The sequence below is a fragment of the Procambarus clarkii genome, unplaced genomic scaffold, assembly GCF_040958095.1.
Source record: "Procambarus clarkii isolate CNS0578487 unplaced genomic scaffold, FALCON_Pclarkii_2.0 HiC_scaffold_234, whole genome shotgun sequence".
NCBI lineage: Eukaryota > Metazoa > Arthropoda > Malacostraca > Decapoda > Cambaridae > Procambarus > Procambarus clarkii.
This window is the reverse complement of record NW_027189267.1, coordinates 121,104-133,461: the sequence shown is the minus strand read 5'-3', so window position 1 is coordinate 133,461 and position 12,358 is coordinate 121,104. Positions and strand designations below refer to the sequence as shown.

The 12,358-nt window shown below is 52.2% G+C and overlaps 1 protein-coding gene across 1 annotated transcript; it reads left to right on the top strand.

Annotated features, from left to right (window-relative positions):
* Positions 1–4,513: 4,513 nt before the first annotated feature.
* Positions 4,514–6,409, top strand: LOC123748988 (uncharacterized). The gene has a single exon (XM_045731101.2). It carries the CDS (start codon positions 4,514–4,516, stop codon positions 6,407–6,409), a length of 1,896 nt encoding a protein of 631 aa, XP_045587057.2.
* The last annotated feature ends 5,949 nt before the right edge of the window (positions 6,410–12,358 follow it).

Sequence of the window (12,358 nt, the reverse complement as noted above, 5' to 3'; positions counted from 1 at the left end):
AATGGGAACCCAGTTCGGTCGCAACCTGCAACGGGTCCGCCACAAGAGCACCATGGAGGCGAAGGACCGGTGAGACATCGGGAACGAACTTACCCGCAATCTTGTGGATACGCTTCCAGACCAGTGGGAGAGGAGTTTCGGACGTAACGGTGGAGACATAAGACGCCCAGCAAGCACGTTTAGCTGCACGGATGGTCCTACGGGCCACCGCACTCGCCTTCCGAAACAAAAGAAAAGACTCAACCGTCTGCCAGCGGCGAAGTTTCTTCCAGGCTGCATGCTTTCAGCGAACAGCCCGAGCACAGTCCATATTCCACCAGGGAACGCACTTCCGCGTTCCCCGAGAGGAAGAGCGAGGAATAGAGTGGAGGGCAACGTCAAAGACAGTGTCATGAAAAAGAAGGAGGGCGCGAGGGAGAGGCAGATCGGAAGAGGTCGGAAATAGTAGCACGGAGAGTAAAGAGGCGCCAGTCAGCCTTTGCAAACTGCCACCTAGGGAAGGAGAGAGGAGGGCGAAAAGAGAAAAAAAAACAAGGATAGGAAAATGGTCACTGCCATTGAGGTCATCAAGGACCCGTCACCTGAAATCTAAGGAAAGGGATGACGAGCACAGAGAAAGATCGAGACAAGAAAGGGAGCGATTCCGAGAATCCAAATGAGTGGGCTCACCAGAATTAAGAAGGGACAGGGAAGAAGAGAGGATGAAGGATTCAAGGAGGCGACCCCAGGTGTTCGTCAGCACATCACCCCAAAGGGCATGACAACAATTGAAATCCCCCAGCAGGAGCACAGGCTCCGGCAAGGAGTCTAGGAGATGTTTAAGATCGGGAAGAGAAAGTGGGACAGTGGGGGGGAGATAAATGGAACAAACCGTGTACCACCTACGCACAAAGACACGGGCGGCAGAACAGTGGAGAGACCAGGAAAAAAGTAAGGGGACAAAGGGAACATCTGAACGAATCAAGAGAGCAGAAGAATTATGGACTCCAGCTGTCGCTGGGGAGGGGGGGGGGGAGAGAAAAGAATAGCCACGGAAGCGACCAGGACGAGCACCAAGCATCGGCTCCTGGAGACAGACACAAAGGGGCGAAAACTGTAAAATGAGAAGTTGGAGGTCAAGGAAATTGGCGTAAAATCCACGGATGTTCCATTGAAGAAAAGACATCAGCAAAGAGAGAGAGGAGAGTAACAGAGAGCGAAGAAGAAACAAAGGTGAGGAAGGAACACAGCACGCTAAAAAAGCACAGAGTCAGGAGCAGGGTCAGCGAAGTCAGGGTTAGGGGGCATGGGTAAACAGAGTAAAGAAGGAGGGAAAGAAGCGGGAGGACAGACCAGTGGTGGACGAGTAGGGACTAGAGGAGGAGGAAGGGGAGGACGAGGGGCAGAAAGAGGGGAGTGTACCTCAGCAAGGGCAGTAACCGAGATGGAACTGGGGATTAAAGAAACCCCCACAGTAGGAACAGGGGGCTCCACCACCGAACCGGGAGGTGAAGGAACGATAGAATCAGAGATAGGGGGTGAAGAAGAAAGCGAAGCCTTCTTACTGACAGGGGAGGAGGAAGGAGAGGAGCCAGGTTTCCGCTTCTGACTCAAAGATACGGGCGTCCCAGCAGCAATGTACTGGGCAACAGACTCCAGCGTCTCGATAGAAGAAGAAGAGCGAGAGCGAGCAACACAACCATCAGGAGAGCGATGGACGTCGGCCCGCACAGTCAGGCGGCGTGGAGAGCCAGGAGACGGAGGAGAAGGACGGGAAGGAGGACTAGAGGGAGAGGAAAAAGAAGACACAGGAGACGTGACAGACTGGGTAGAAAGAAGGGGAGCCCTAGACAGAGAACCAGGAGGGGGACCCTTCGGAACAGAACGGAGGGAAACAGGGGAGGTGGTGGTGGGCGTGTCCGGGTCTAAGGCTCGGAAACGGTTGTGAGACTGAGAAAGGTGGGAAGGACGAGGAGAGGAAGAGCGCACCACGCGAGCATAGGAGACACCAGCGAGAGAGGGGAGACGATGAACTTGGCGTTGAGCATCAGGAGAAGACAAACGGTCTCAGTGCTTCAAGCTGAGGACAGCCGCCTCAAATTTGTAACGAATACACGCAAGGGAGAAAGTAGGGTGGGCCTCACCGCAATTGAGGCAGCGGGCCTGGGAAGAAGTGCACTCCAACTTAGAGTGACCCTCGCTTCCACACAGGGGATAGAGAGAGACAGGACTGGAGCATTTCAGGGTACCATGCCCAAACCTTCAGCACTTACCGCAGAGCCTCGGAGAGGGAATATATTCCTGAACGGAGCATCTGACACCAGCAAGAATGACAGAGGGTGGAAGGGTCCTACCATCAAAGGTAACCTTCACATCCCTAAGGGGCAGACGGCGATGACCACGAGGGGGGCGAGTAAATGTATCCACCTGGAGTACAGAATGACCCTGAGCCTCGAGGATATGCTTGATATCCTCGTGGCAGTCCTTGAGAGCCCTAACACCGGTCGCAACATGGTGCGGGAGGAGAACAGTGCCAACACTGGCATTCAATCGGGCGTTCTTCGAGACCCGAACAGGGGTCTCACCAAGGCAGGATAAGGCGGCCAAGCGGGTGGCCGCATCCTGAGAAGGAGCAGCAACGACACGGGTACCAAGACGAGTGGGGTTGAAGGTGACAGAGGCATCCACGGAATTGACAAGATGCCTATGAAGGGAAAAATCATCAGGAGGAGTTGAATCCAAAGGTAGGAGGTCAAAGTATTTAGTCCACTTATCAGGACCAAACAAAGCATGGAACGAAGTAGGATGGGAAGGGAGCATACAAGAGCGGCCATGGCGGGTAGGGCGATGAGAACCCTTAGAGAGAGACGGGTCGAAAGGTGCAGTAGTCACAAGAAGAGATGGAGCTGTGCAAGGAGACGAGACAGTCACCACAGCAGGCTTGGGGCTCGACCCAACCACAGAGGAGGGAGGGGGAGCAGGGAGGAAGAGTCCGGTCTGGGCCTTAACCGGGTCCTGTAGCGGGGGCTACAGATCCCGGTCTTCCAGGACGGTCTGATTCAGGGGCCTGGTCGCCCACCCCATGAGCCTTGGGAATAGAAGGCAAGTCGTTATCCATACAGCAAACCAAACAAAAGAGATGGGACCTGAAACCAAGGGATACCACCTACCAGGGCACCCAGGGAGGCCGAGCGCGGGCCAGTGTAGGAAGGGTGTGTCGTCCCCAGCGGTGCTCCCCCTTTTCAACAGGGGAGTCCTACTACTTCGTTCATTCTCCCACACTGGTGCTAAGACCACAGTCCCCCTATCGCCCCAGCCTGGACACCCAACATCCACTCAGGGCCGCCTCTCACAGGCGACCCCTCCAGCAGGGGGTCCGATGGCTCACAAGGCCATGGGGCCCTTCAGCACGTACACCACCCAAAGAGGGGGCAGGAGAGGGGGCACAGGCAACCCACACCGGTCCCAGGGAGGTGTACGTGAGCCCCTCACCACGGCAAGGAGGCACCATGGAGGGGACACTGTTGAAAACAGGCAGAGAGAGTGGCACCAAGCCTGACTCGAAAGGTACGACGAGAAAGAAAGCTTTGAAGGAAGAGAGGGAGATTACCACGAAAGCCAAAAGAACTAAGTTGGGACAGAATATGGTATCTCCAAGTCATGTCATAAGCCTTTTCCAGGTCAAAAAGGACAGCAACAACGGAGGTCTTCGCAGCAAAAGCAGTACGAATATGGACCTCCAAGTTCACCAGGACATCAGTCGTGCTGCGGCACTTGCGAAAACCAAATTGAGAAGGAGAGAGGTAGTGATGGTGTTCCAAGAACCACATCAGACGGACATTTACCATACGCTCAAACAGCTTGCAAACACAAACTTTCAGACAACGCCATCCGAAGGGACCTGGAAGGAACTACGGCAGAAGGTAATGAACATCCTAAGACCACAGGCCCAGACACAGGGGCAACAACTAGCTACACCCCGCTCAGTCTTACGGCCGCTCCCTGACGACGAGATTGGTGCAAGCCAACAAACCCAGGTACAGTCTTTAGCCCCACCTAAAAACCCGGGGCAGCAGTCTACACAGCCTGGCAGAACGACATCTCAATCCCAGACTCAGGTAGCTCAACCCCAACTACAGACAAAAGTTATTCAACCCCAAGTACAAACCGAGGTGGCAGCCCAGGCCCCCCAGCAGCCTCCACCCTGGCCTTATGCTCAACCCCCAGCAGGGTTCCTACCCTATGCCCACAACCCCTACTTTCAACCCTATGCCCAACAACCCGGGCCATACTCTAACCAGAATTTTCAAGGTCCGCCCAGACCCCCCCACAGGGGCAGACCTGGGAGGGGCAGGGGCAGGGACTGGGGCAGGGGCAGGAACAGAGTGTCCACACAGGGCGCCGGAAACGGCACCGGGTGGAACTATGGAGGAGGGCAAAACGAGACCTCAAACGGGCCAATATCAAACAGGCAAAATCCCTAAAAAAAAAAAAAAAAAAAAAAAAAAAAAAAAAAAAAAAAAAAAAAAAAAAAATGGTGGTATCCGAGGTCCCTCTGAGCACCATAGAGAGGGACCTCTTGAGTAGGGGCCTGTCCTTTGTGATTGGGCCCCCTACAGAACCCAAACGAGTACAGGCAGTAGAGGAAACCCTCTCACACCTAGAGACACAGATTAACAAGGCATGGAGCAAACTCAGGTCAGGGCCACAACCCCACCAAGAAAGGAAACAACAACCCGAGAGATCGCTTTCAATGAAATACCTGAATCCTGCCTCAGTTCAAGGAAACACCACTTTCAATTTAAATGGACTTCACCCACAAATCCAGGCAACCCTGGAAAGCCTTAAAACACAGGTAAAACAGAGAACCCGTGGTAACCTTACAAAAACACACAGGGAGGCGCTACGCGCCCTTAAGGCTCGCCCAGACATTATAATTAAACCCGCGGATAAAGGCGGTACTGTAGTAGTCTGGAGAAAAACGAACTACACAAAGGAAATGGTAAGGCACCTCTCAGACGAGACGACTTACCAAAAAATACAGCAAGGCCAAACAGCCCTGGAGAACGCCAGGACAAGGAGTAGAAACCTGGTCCTGAAATTCTTTAACAATAAACAAGCAAACTCAACAGGAGGTATACTTAGCTCAGCAGCAAGAGACTATTACCTTGCCTTTAAAGCAGAGCTTCCGAACCTATACCTCCTTCCTAAGATTCATAAAGATTTACACCCTCTTACAGGTACATGGCAGGGCAGACCAGTCCTTAGCGGTTGCAAAGCACCAACTCGCCCAATTGATTTGATCTGCACAGCATTACTAAACCCCCTTCTCTCTCTTTTAGATGAACGTCTGAAAGACACAACTGATCTTTTGCTGAAACTGAGGGATTTGAATGCAAGCAGAGGACCCGTCCCAGAGAACACGACCCTGTTCTCCCTTGACATAGTCTCCCTCTACCCAAGCATCCCTCAACGGGAGGCAGCGAGATTGGTCTCGACGTACTTCGACGACCATAAACACCTCATACGCCAGCCCCTCAGAGATGCAGGAGTTTGGAGGCCCCCATCAAGGGCTCTCCTGGAGGAAGCGATTCTGCATGTCATGAGGGATACAATTCTATCCTTCGATTCAGCAGCGTACAGACAAGTAAAGGGAACGGCAATTGGAGCATCAAGTAGTGTGGCTATAGCGGAAATCTTTGTTCACGTGGCCTTTGAGCACCAGAGAGCACTCCGCCCAGATAAACCAGACGTGTACTTCCGTTATATTGACGATATTTTCGGTATAATGACTGGACAAGACACACTCCTCCAGTCTTTCTACGCCTGGACAAATACAGCCTACGAAAATCTGAAGTTCACCTTGGAGCAGAGTAAAACAGAGATAAACTTCCTGGATACGACAGTGTTCATTGGCAGTGAGGACAGGCTCCTTCACACGAAGGCCTACTACAAGCCCACGAACCTGCACACGTATCTACGATACGACTCCAGTCACCCCTCCTCCTTGAAGAACTCCTTACCCTACTCCTTAGGTCTACGTTTGAAGAGGATAAACAGCCTTGAAGACACACTTGCTACTCAACTTCTAGACCTCTGGGACATGTTCTCAGCCAGAGGATACCCAGAACGAGTAATAGCAACGGCTAAAAACAAACTAGACCTGAAGACGAGGTCAGAGCTCCTCATACAGGCCTCCACTCCAGACCCTCAGTCGAGATGGATCCTCCCATCGCTGTATTTTAACGGCCTAGCAAGCCCTCTCCATAATGCCCTGACTGACATCTGGAACTGGCTGAGAAACACCTATGGGGACCACCCTTCTTGGCCTAGGTTTGCCCAAACACCTCCAATGCTGGCCTGGAGACGAGGAAAGTCACTTAAGGATCATCTAGTACATTCCTGCCTCCACAGGACACACTGCCTTTAACCGAACCTGACACAGACCGATGGTGCAAGAGAATACCCCTGGTTCCCTGGGTTGGGGCCACGAGGTTGAGAGGGCCCCCACAACACAATGCCTAGGCTCAAATCCTTAGGAGACGTACCGAGAGACCCTAGTTTTCGAATAGGGAGTACAACGGCATCGAGCCAGACCTCAGGGACGGACGACGAATCCCAGACCTGGTTATACAGATTCAGTAAATACTGAAACGTGCACTGAGGGAGATGGCGAAGCATCTCATAACGATCGTCATCCGAGCCCGCTACTGTAGATCCGCAGAGGGCCAGGGCAGACTGAAGTTCAGAAAGAGAAAGGATCGTTATAGGGAAGGCAGAGATGAGTGTGGAAATCTAAAGGAGAAGATTCAAGAACAGGCTTACGGAGAAGGAAGGATTGAGGAAGATGAGAACCAGAGCTAACAGAAGAAACGTGGGAACCCAGTTCGGCCGCGAACTGCTCTGGATCCACCACAAGAGTCCCAAGGAGGTAGAGAACCGGCGACACATCTGGAACGAACTTGCCCGCAATCTTGCGGATCTTCTTCCAGATCTGCAGTAGAGGAGTATCGGACGGAATGGTGAAAACATAAGATTTCCAACTCCCACGTTTAGCAGTACGGATGGTCCTACGGGCCACCGCACTTACCTTCTGAAACAGAATAAAAGAAATAGCCGTCTGCCGGCGGCGGAGTTTTTTCCAGGCTGCACGCTTACAGCGGACAGCCCGAGCACAGTCCGCATTCCACTAGGGAACGCACTTCCGTGTGCCCCGGGAGGAAGAGCGAAGAATAGAGCAGAGGGCAGCGTTGAAGACAGTGTCCTAAAAAAGGAGGAGGGCGCAAGGAAGAGGCAAAGAGGAGAGGTCAGAGAGTAGCACAGAGGGTGAATAGGCACCAATCAGCCTTGGCAAACTGCCACCTAGGGAAGGAAAGGGGAGGGTAGAAAGAGAAAAAGAAAACGAGGATGGGGAAATGATCACTGTTATGGAGGTCATCAAGAACCTGCCACGTGAAATCTAAGTAATGGGACGACGAGCAGAGAGAAAGATCAAGACAGGAAAGGGTGCAAGTTCGAGAGTCTACATGTGTGGGCTCACCAGAATTCAGAAGAGATAGAGATGAAGCGAGGACAAACGGTTCGAGAAGACGGCCTCGGGTGTTTGTCAGAACATCACCCCAACGGGAATGTCGACAGTTGAAATCAACCATAAGGAGCACCGGCTCTGGCAAGGAGTCCAGGAGGTGCTTAAGATCATGAAGGGAAAGAGGGACACTGGGAGGGCGATAAATGGAACAAACTGTATACCATTTACCCACAAAAACACGGGCAGCAGAGCAATGGATAGGGGACGGAAAAGTAAGGGGACGAATGGGGAATATCAGAACGAATAAAGAGAGCAGTAGAGTTATGGGCCCCAGCAAGAGCTGGGGGGGGGGGGGGGAGAAAGAAAGGAATAACCACGAAAGTGACCAGGACGAGCACAAAGCATGGGTTCCTGGAGACAAACACAAAGTGGTGTAAACTGTGTAATGAGAAGTGGGAGTTCATGGAAGTTGGCATAAAATCCACGAATATTCCACTGAAGATTAGACATTATCAAAGAGAAGGGACAGTAACAGAGAACAAGAAAGAAATAAAGGTAAAGAACACAGTGTATTAAAGAATCTCAGGATCAGGGTCTGGACCAGGAGCAGGGTCGGCAAAATCAGGATTAGGGGGCATGGGTAAACTTAGTAAGGAGAGAGGGAAGGGAGTGAGAGAACATACCAGAGGCGGACTGACGGAGTCCGGAGGAGGAGGAGACAACTGAGAGGGGTAGGTAAGGACAGTTGGAGGAGGGGGGGCAGAAAGCAGAGAGTGCACCTCAGGAAGGGCAGCAACAGAGAGGGAATCGGGGGCGGAAGAAACCTCCATATCAGAGACAGGGGGTTCGACTACGGAAATGGGAGGGGATGTAGTGACAGAGTCAGAGAGAGGGGGTTATCTGGAGATGATTTCGGGGCTTTAGTGTCCCCGCGGCCCGGTCCTCGACCAGGCCTCCACCCCCAGGAAGCAGCCCGTGACAGCTGACTAACACCCAGGTACCTATTTTACTGCTAGGTAACAGGGGCATAGGGTGAAAGAAACGTTGCCCATTGTTTCTCGCCGGCGCCTGGGATCGAACCCAGGACCACAGGATCACAAGTCCAGCGTGCTGTCCGCTCGGCCGACCGGGTGAAGAAGAAAGCGAAACCGTCTTACCCGCCGGAGAGGAAGAAGGAGAGGAGCCAGGCTCACGTTTCTGACTCGATGAGACAGGCCCGGTAACAACGTACCGGGCGACAGACTCAATGGTCTCAGCAGGAGAAGAGGAACGAGAGCGAACAACACGAAGGTCGCTGGGAGGATAATGGATATTAGCCTGGACCGACAGGTGGCGTGGCGGGTCAAGAGAGTGGGGGGAGGGTCGGGAAGAAAGAGTGGGGGAAGATGGGGAAGAAGACAAAGGAGACATGGCGGACTGGGTAGGAAACGGGGGAAATCCCAGATGGAGAACCGGGAGGGAGACCATCTGGGACAGGAGGCAAAGGAATAGGGGAGGAGGTGGTGGGTGTGGCCGGGTTTAAGGCCTGGAAACGGTTGTGAGACTGAGGAAGACGGGAAGGACGAGGAGAGGTAGAACGCAACACGCGAGCGTAGGAGACGCCCGGAAAAGGGGTGAGACGACGAACTTGGAGTCTCGCTTCAGGAAAAGACAGACGATCACGGTGTTTCAGGTTGATGACGGCTTCCTCGAGTTTGTAGTGCATACACGAGCGTGAGAAGGTAGGGTGGGCTGCACCGCAATTGAGGCAGCGAGCCTGGGGAGAAGCGCACTCGGACTTAGAATGACTATAGTCCCCACACAAGGGGCACAGGTACAGAGTACTGGTGCATTTGAGGACACCATGCCTGAACTTCCAACACTTATTGCATAGTCTAGGAAAGGAAATGTACTCTTGAACGGAGCATCTGGCACCAGCAAGAATAAGTAAGTAAGTAATTATCAAAAGAAGGCACCTTACCTGGAAGGCTATGTAGCACCATCAAATGCGCAGAATAATCAGAGGGCGCTAAATATCACCAAGGATGCCAATACAAGAACAAAAACGCATAAGGGGAACGATATCAGAAGTATCCGATTCACCAAGAATTCTATTGAGGGACAGGTGACAGCGAGGGGCGGTCGGAAAGCAAGACACACGCTCGTCCTGGAAGTCAGGACATTCAAGAAGGACATGCACAACCGTAAGAGGGACAATGCAACTAGGACAATAAGGAGCAGGGCGGCGCTCCATCAAGTGACCATGGGTTAAGTGAGTATGGCCAATACGCAACCTCGCCAGAGCTGTTTCCCATCGCCGGTACGGTGGTAGGAGGACGGCCACGAGGAAACACAACATTTAAGAGTACGAAGTTTGTTACCAGTAACAGACGACCAAGAAGCCTGCCAACGGGTATAGACGGAGGAATAAATAACCGGGTAAAAGTCGGAATATGGAATACCTTTACGAGAGATGGGACAAGAGTGGACAGCTTCCTTGGCGGCAGCATCTGCACGCTCATTTAAAGACACACCAATATGGCTGGGAACCCAACAAAACTCAACCGACTTAAATTTACTGCGAACAAGAAACAGCCAATGCTGGATCTCGACAACCACTGGATGAACTGGATTAAAGGACCCGAGAGCCATGAGGGCACTACAAGAGTCAACAACAACTACAAAGGAAGACTGACAACGAGAAAGCAGGAAACGAAGAGCATAGAGAATAGCATAAAGTTCCGCTGTAAAGATGCTAGTCTCCGGAGGCAAGCGACACATATAAGTGCGATCAGGAAAACCAACGGAGTAGCCAACACCGTCCGCTGACTTAGACCCATCGGTGAAGACAGAAACGGAGCGGGAGTGAGAAGAAAAGTGCTCGAGGAAAAGGCGTTTTAGAACCATAGGAGGGGTAAAAGCTTTAGTGATACGGGTCAAGGATGTACAAAACCGCGGAAGAGGGACCCTCCACGGGAGCAAAGAAGGAACAACACGAAGAGAAACATCAGAAATACGAACGGAAAGAGAATCCTGCAGGCGAGATAACCGGACAGAAAGAGGGAGGTGGTGAAGAGGAACAGGAACCGCAGAAGGGGTGAAAGTTAAAGCACGACAGAGGCGAGAGGAAGGATGTTGCAAGGACCGCGCAAGATAGCGAAGACAGTAGCGATCACGGCGGTCCTGGAGAGACAGGAAGCCAGTGTCAACATACAAGCTAAGGACGGGAGTCGAACGAAAGGCATCAGAACTGAGGCGCAACCCAGTATGGTGCAAAGCATCAAGACGGCGAAGAGTAGAAGGAGAAGCAGACGAGTAATCAGGGCAACCATAATCGAGCTTAGACAAGACGAGAGAGGAATGTAAAGCAAGGAGAGTGCGCCTATCTGCCCCCCAAGAAGTATGGGACAAGACCCGAAGGAGGGTAAGGGCCTTAGAGCACTCAACACGAAGGTAAGAGATATGGGGAGACCAAGATAAACGAGTGTCAAGGAATAACCCCAAAAGCTTTGCGGAATCTTTGTATTCAAGGGGATGACCATAAAGTGACAAAGAGGGACGAAGAACAACCAGTTTCCGCGTAAATGTCATGGCACAAGTCTTAGAAGTAGAGAACTTGAAGCCATGATCAGTGGCTCAAGACGACACGGCATCAATCGCAAGTTGAAGCCGGCGTTGAAGGAGAGGCGAATCATCACCCTGACAACAAAGGGTAAGATCATCGACATAGAGAGCGGAGAAGACACCAGAAGGAAGAGAGGAAAGAAGACCATTGAGGGCAACCAGAAAAAGAGTAGTGCTCAGAACACTACCCTGGGGCACACCTTCGTATTGCTGAAAAGAGGGAGAGAGAGCAGTACCAAGGCGCACCCGAAAGGAACGACGAGAGAGGAAGCTGCGGAGAAAGAGAGGAAGATGACCACGAAGGCCAAAAGAATGAAGTTGAGATAGGATATGATACCGCCAAGTGGTGTCATAAGCCTTTTCCAGGTCAAAAAGGACGGCAACAACGGAGGTCTTCGCAGCAAAAGCAGTACGAATATAGACCTCCAAGTTCACCAGGACATCTGTCGTGCTGTGGCACATGCGGAAACCAAATTGAGAAGGGGAGAGGAGGTGATGGTGTTCCAGGAACCACATCAGACGAACGTTAACCATACATTCAAAGAGTTTGCAGACACAACTTGTGAGAGCAATAGGGCGAAAGTCCTTAGGGGAAGTACCCAGAGACCCCGGTTTGTGAACAGGGAGGACAACGGCATCGAGCCAGTCCTCAGGGACTGACGACGACTCCCAGATCCGATTATACAGACTCAGTAAATACTGAGACGGAGGGAGATGGCGAAGCATCTCATAATGAATACCATCGGAGCCCGCCGCCGTAGAACCGCAGAGGGCCAGGGCAGAACGAAGTTCAGAGAGAGAGAAGGGATCATTATAGGGAAGCTGAAGATGAGTGCAGAAATCTAAAGGACGAGACTCAAGGACAGGTTTACGAAGAAGGAAAGATTGGGGAAGATGAAGACCAGAGCTAACAGAAGAAAAGTGGGAACCTAGTTCGGAAGCGACCTGCAACGGGTCCGCCACAAGAGTATCATGGAGGTGAAGGACCGGTGAAACATCGGGAACGAACTTACCCGCTATCTTGCGGATACGCTTCCAGATCTGGGCCAGAGGGGTTTCGGACGTAATTGTTGAGACATAAGATGCCCAACATTCACGTTTAGCCGTACGTATGGCCCTACGGGCCACCGCACTCGCTTTCCGAAAGAAAAGAAAAGAATTGGTCGTCTGCCTACGGCGGTGCCTCTTCCAGGCTGCACGCTTACAGCGGACAGCCCGAGCACAGTCCGCATTCCACCAGGGAACGCA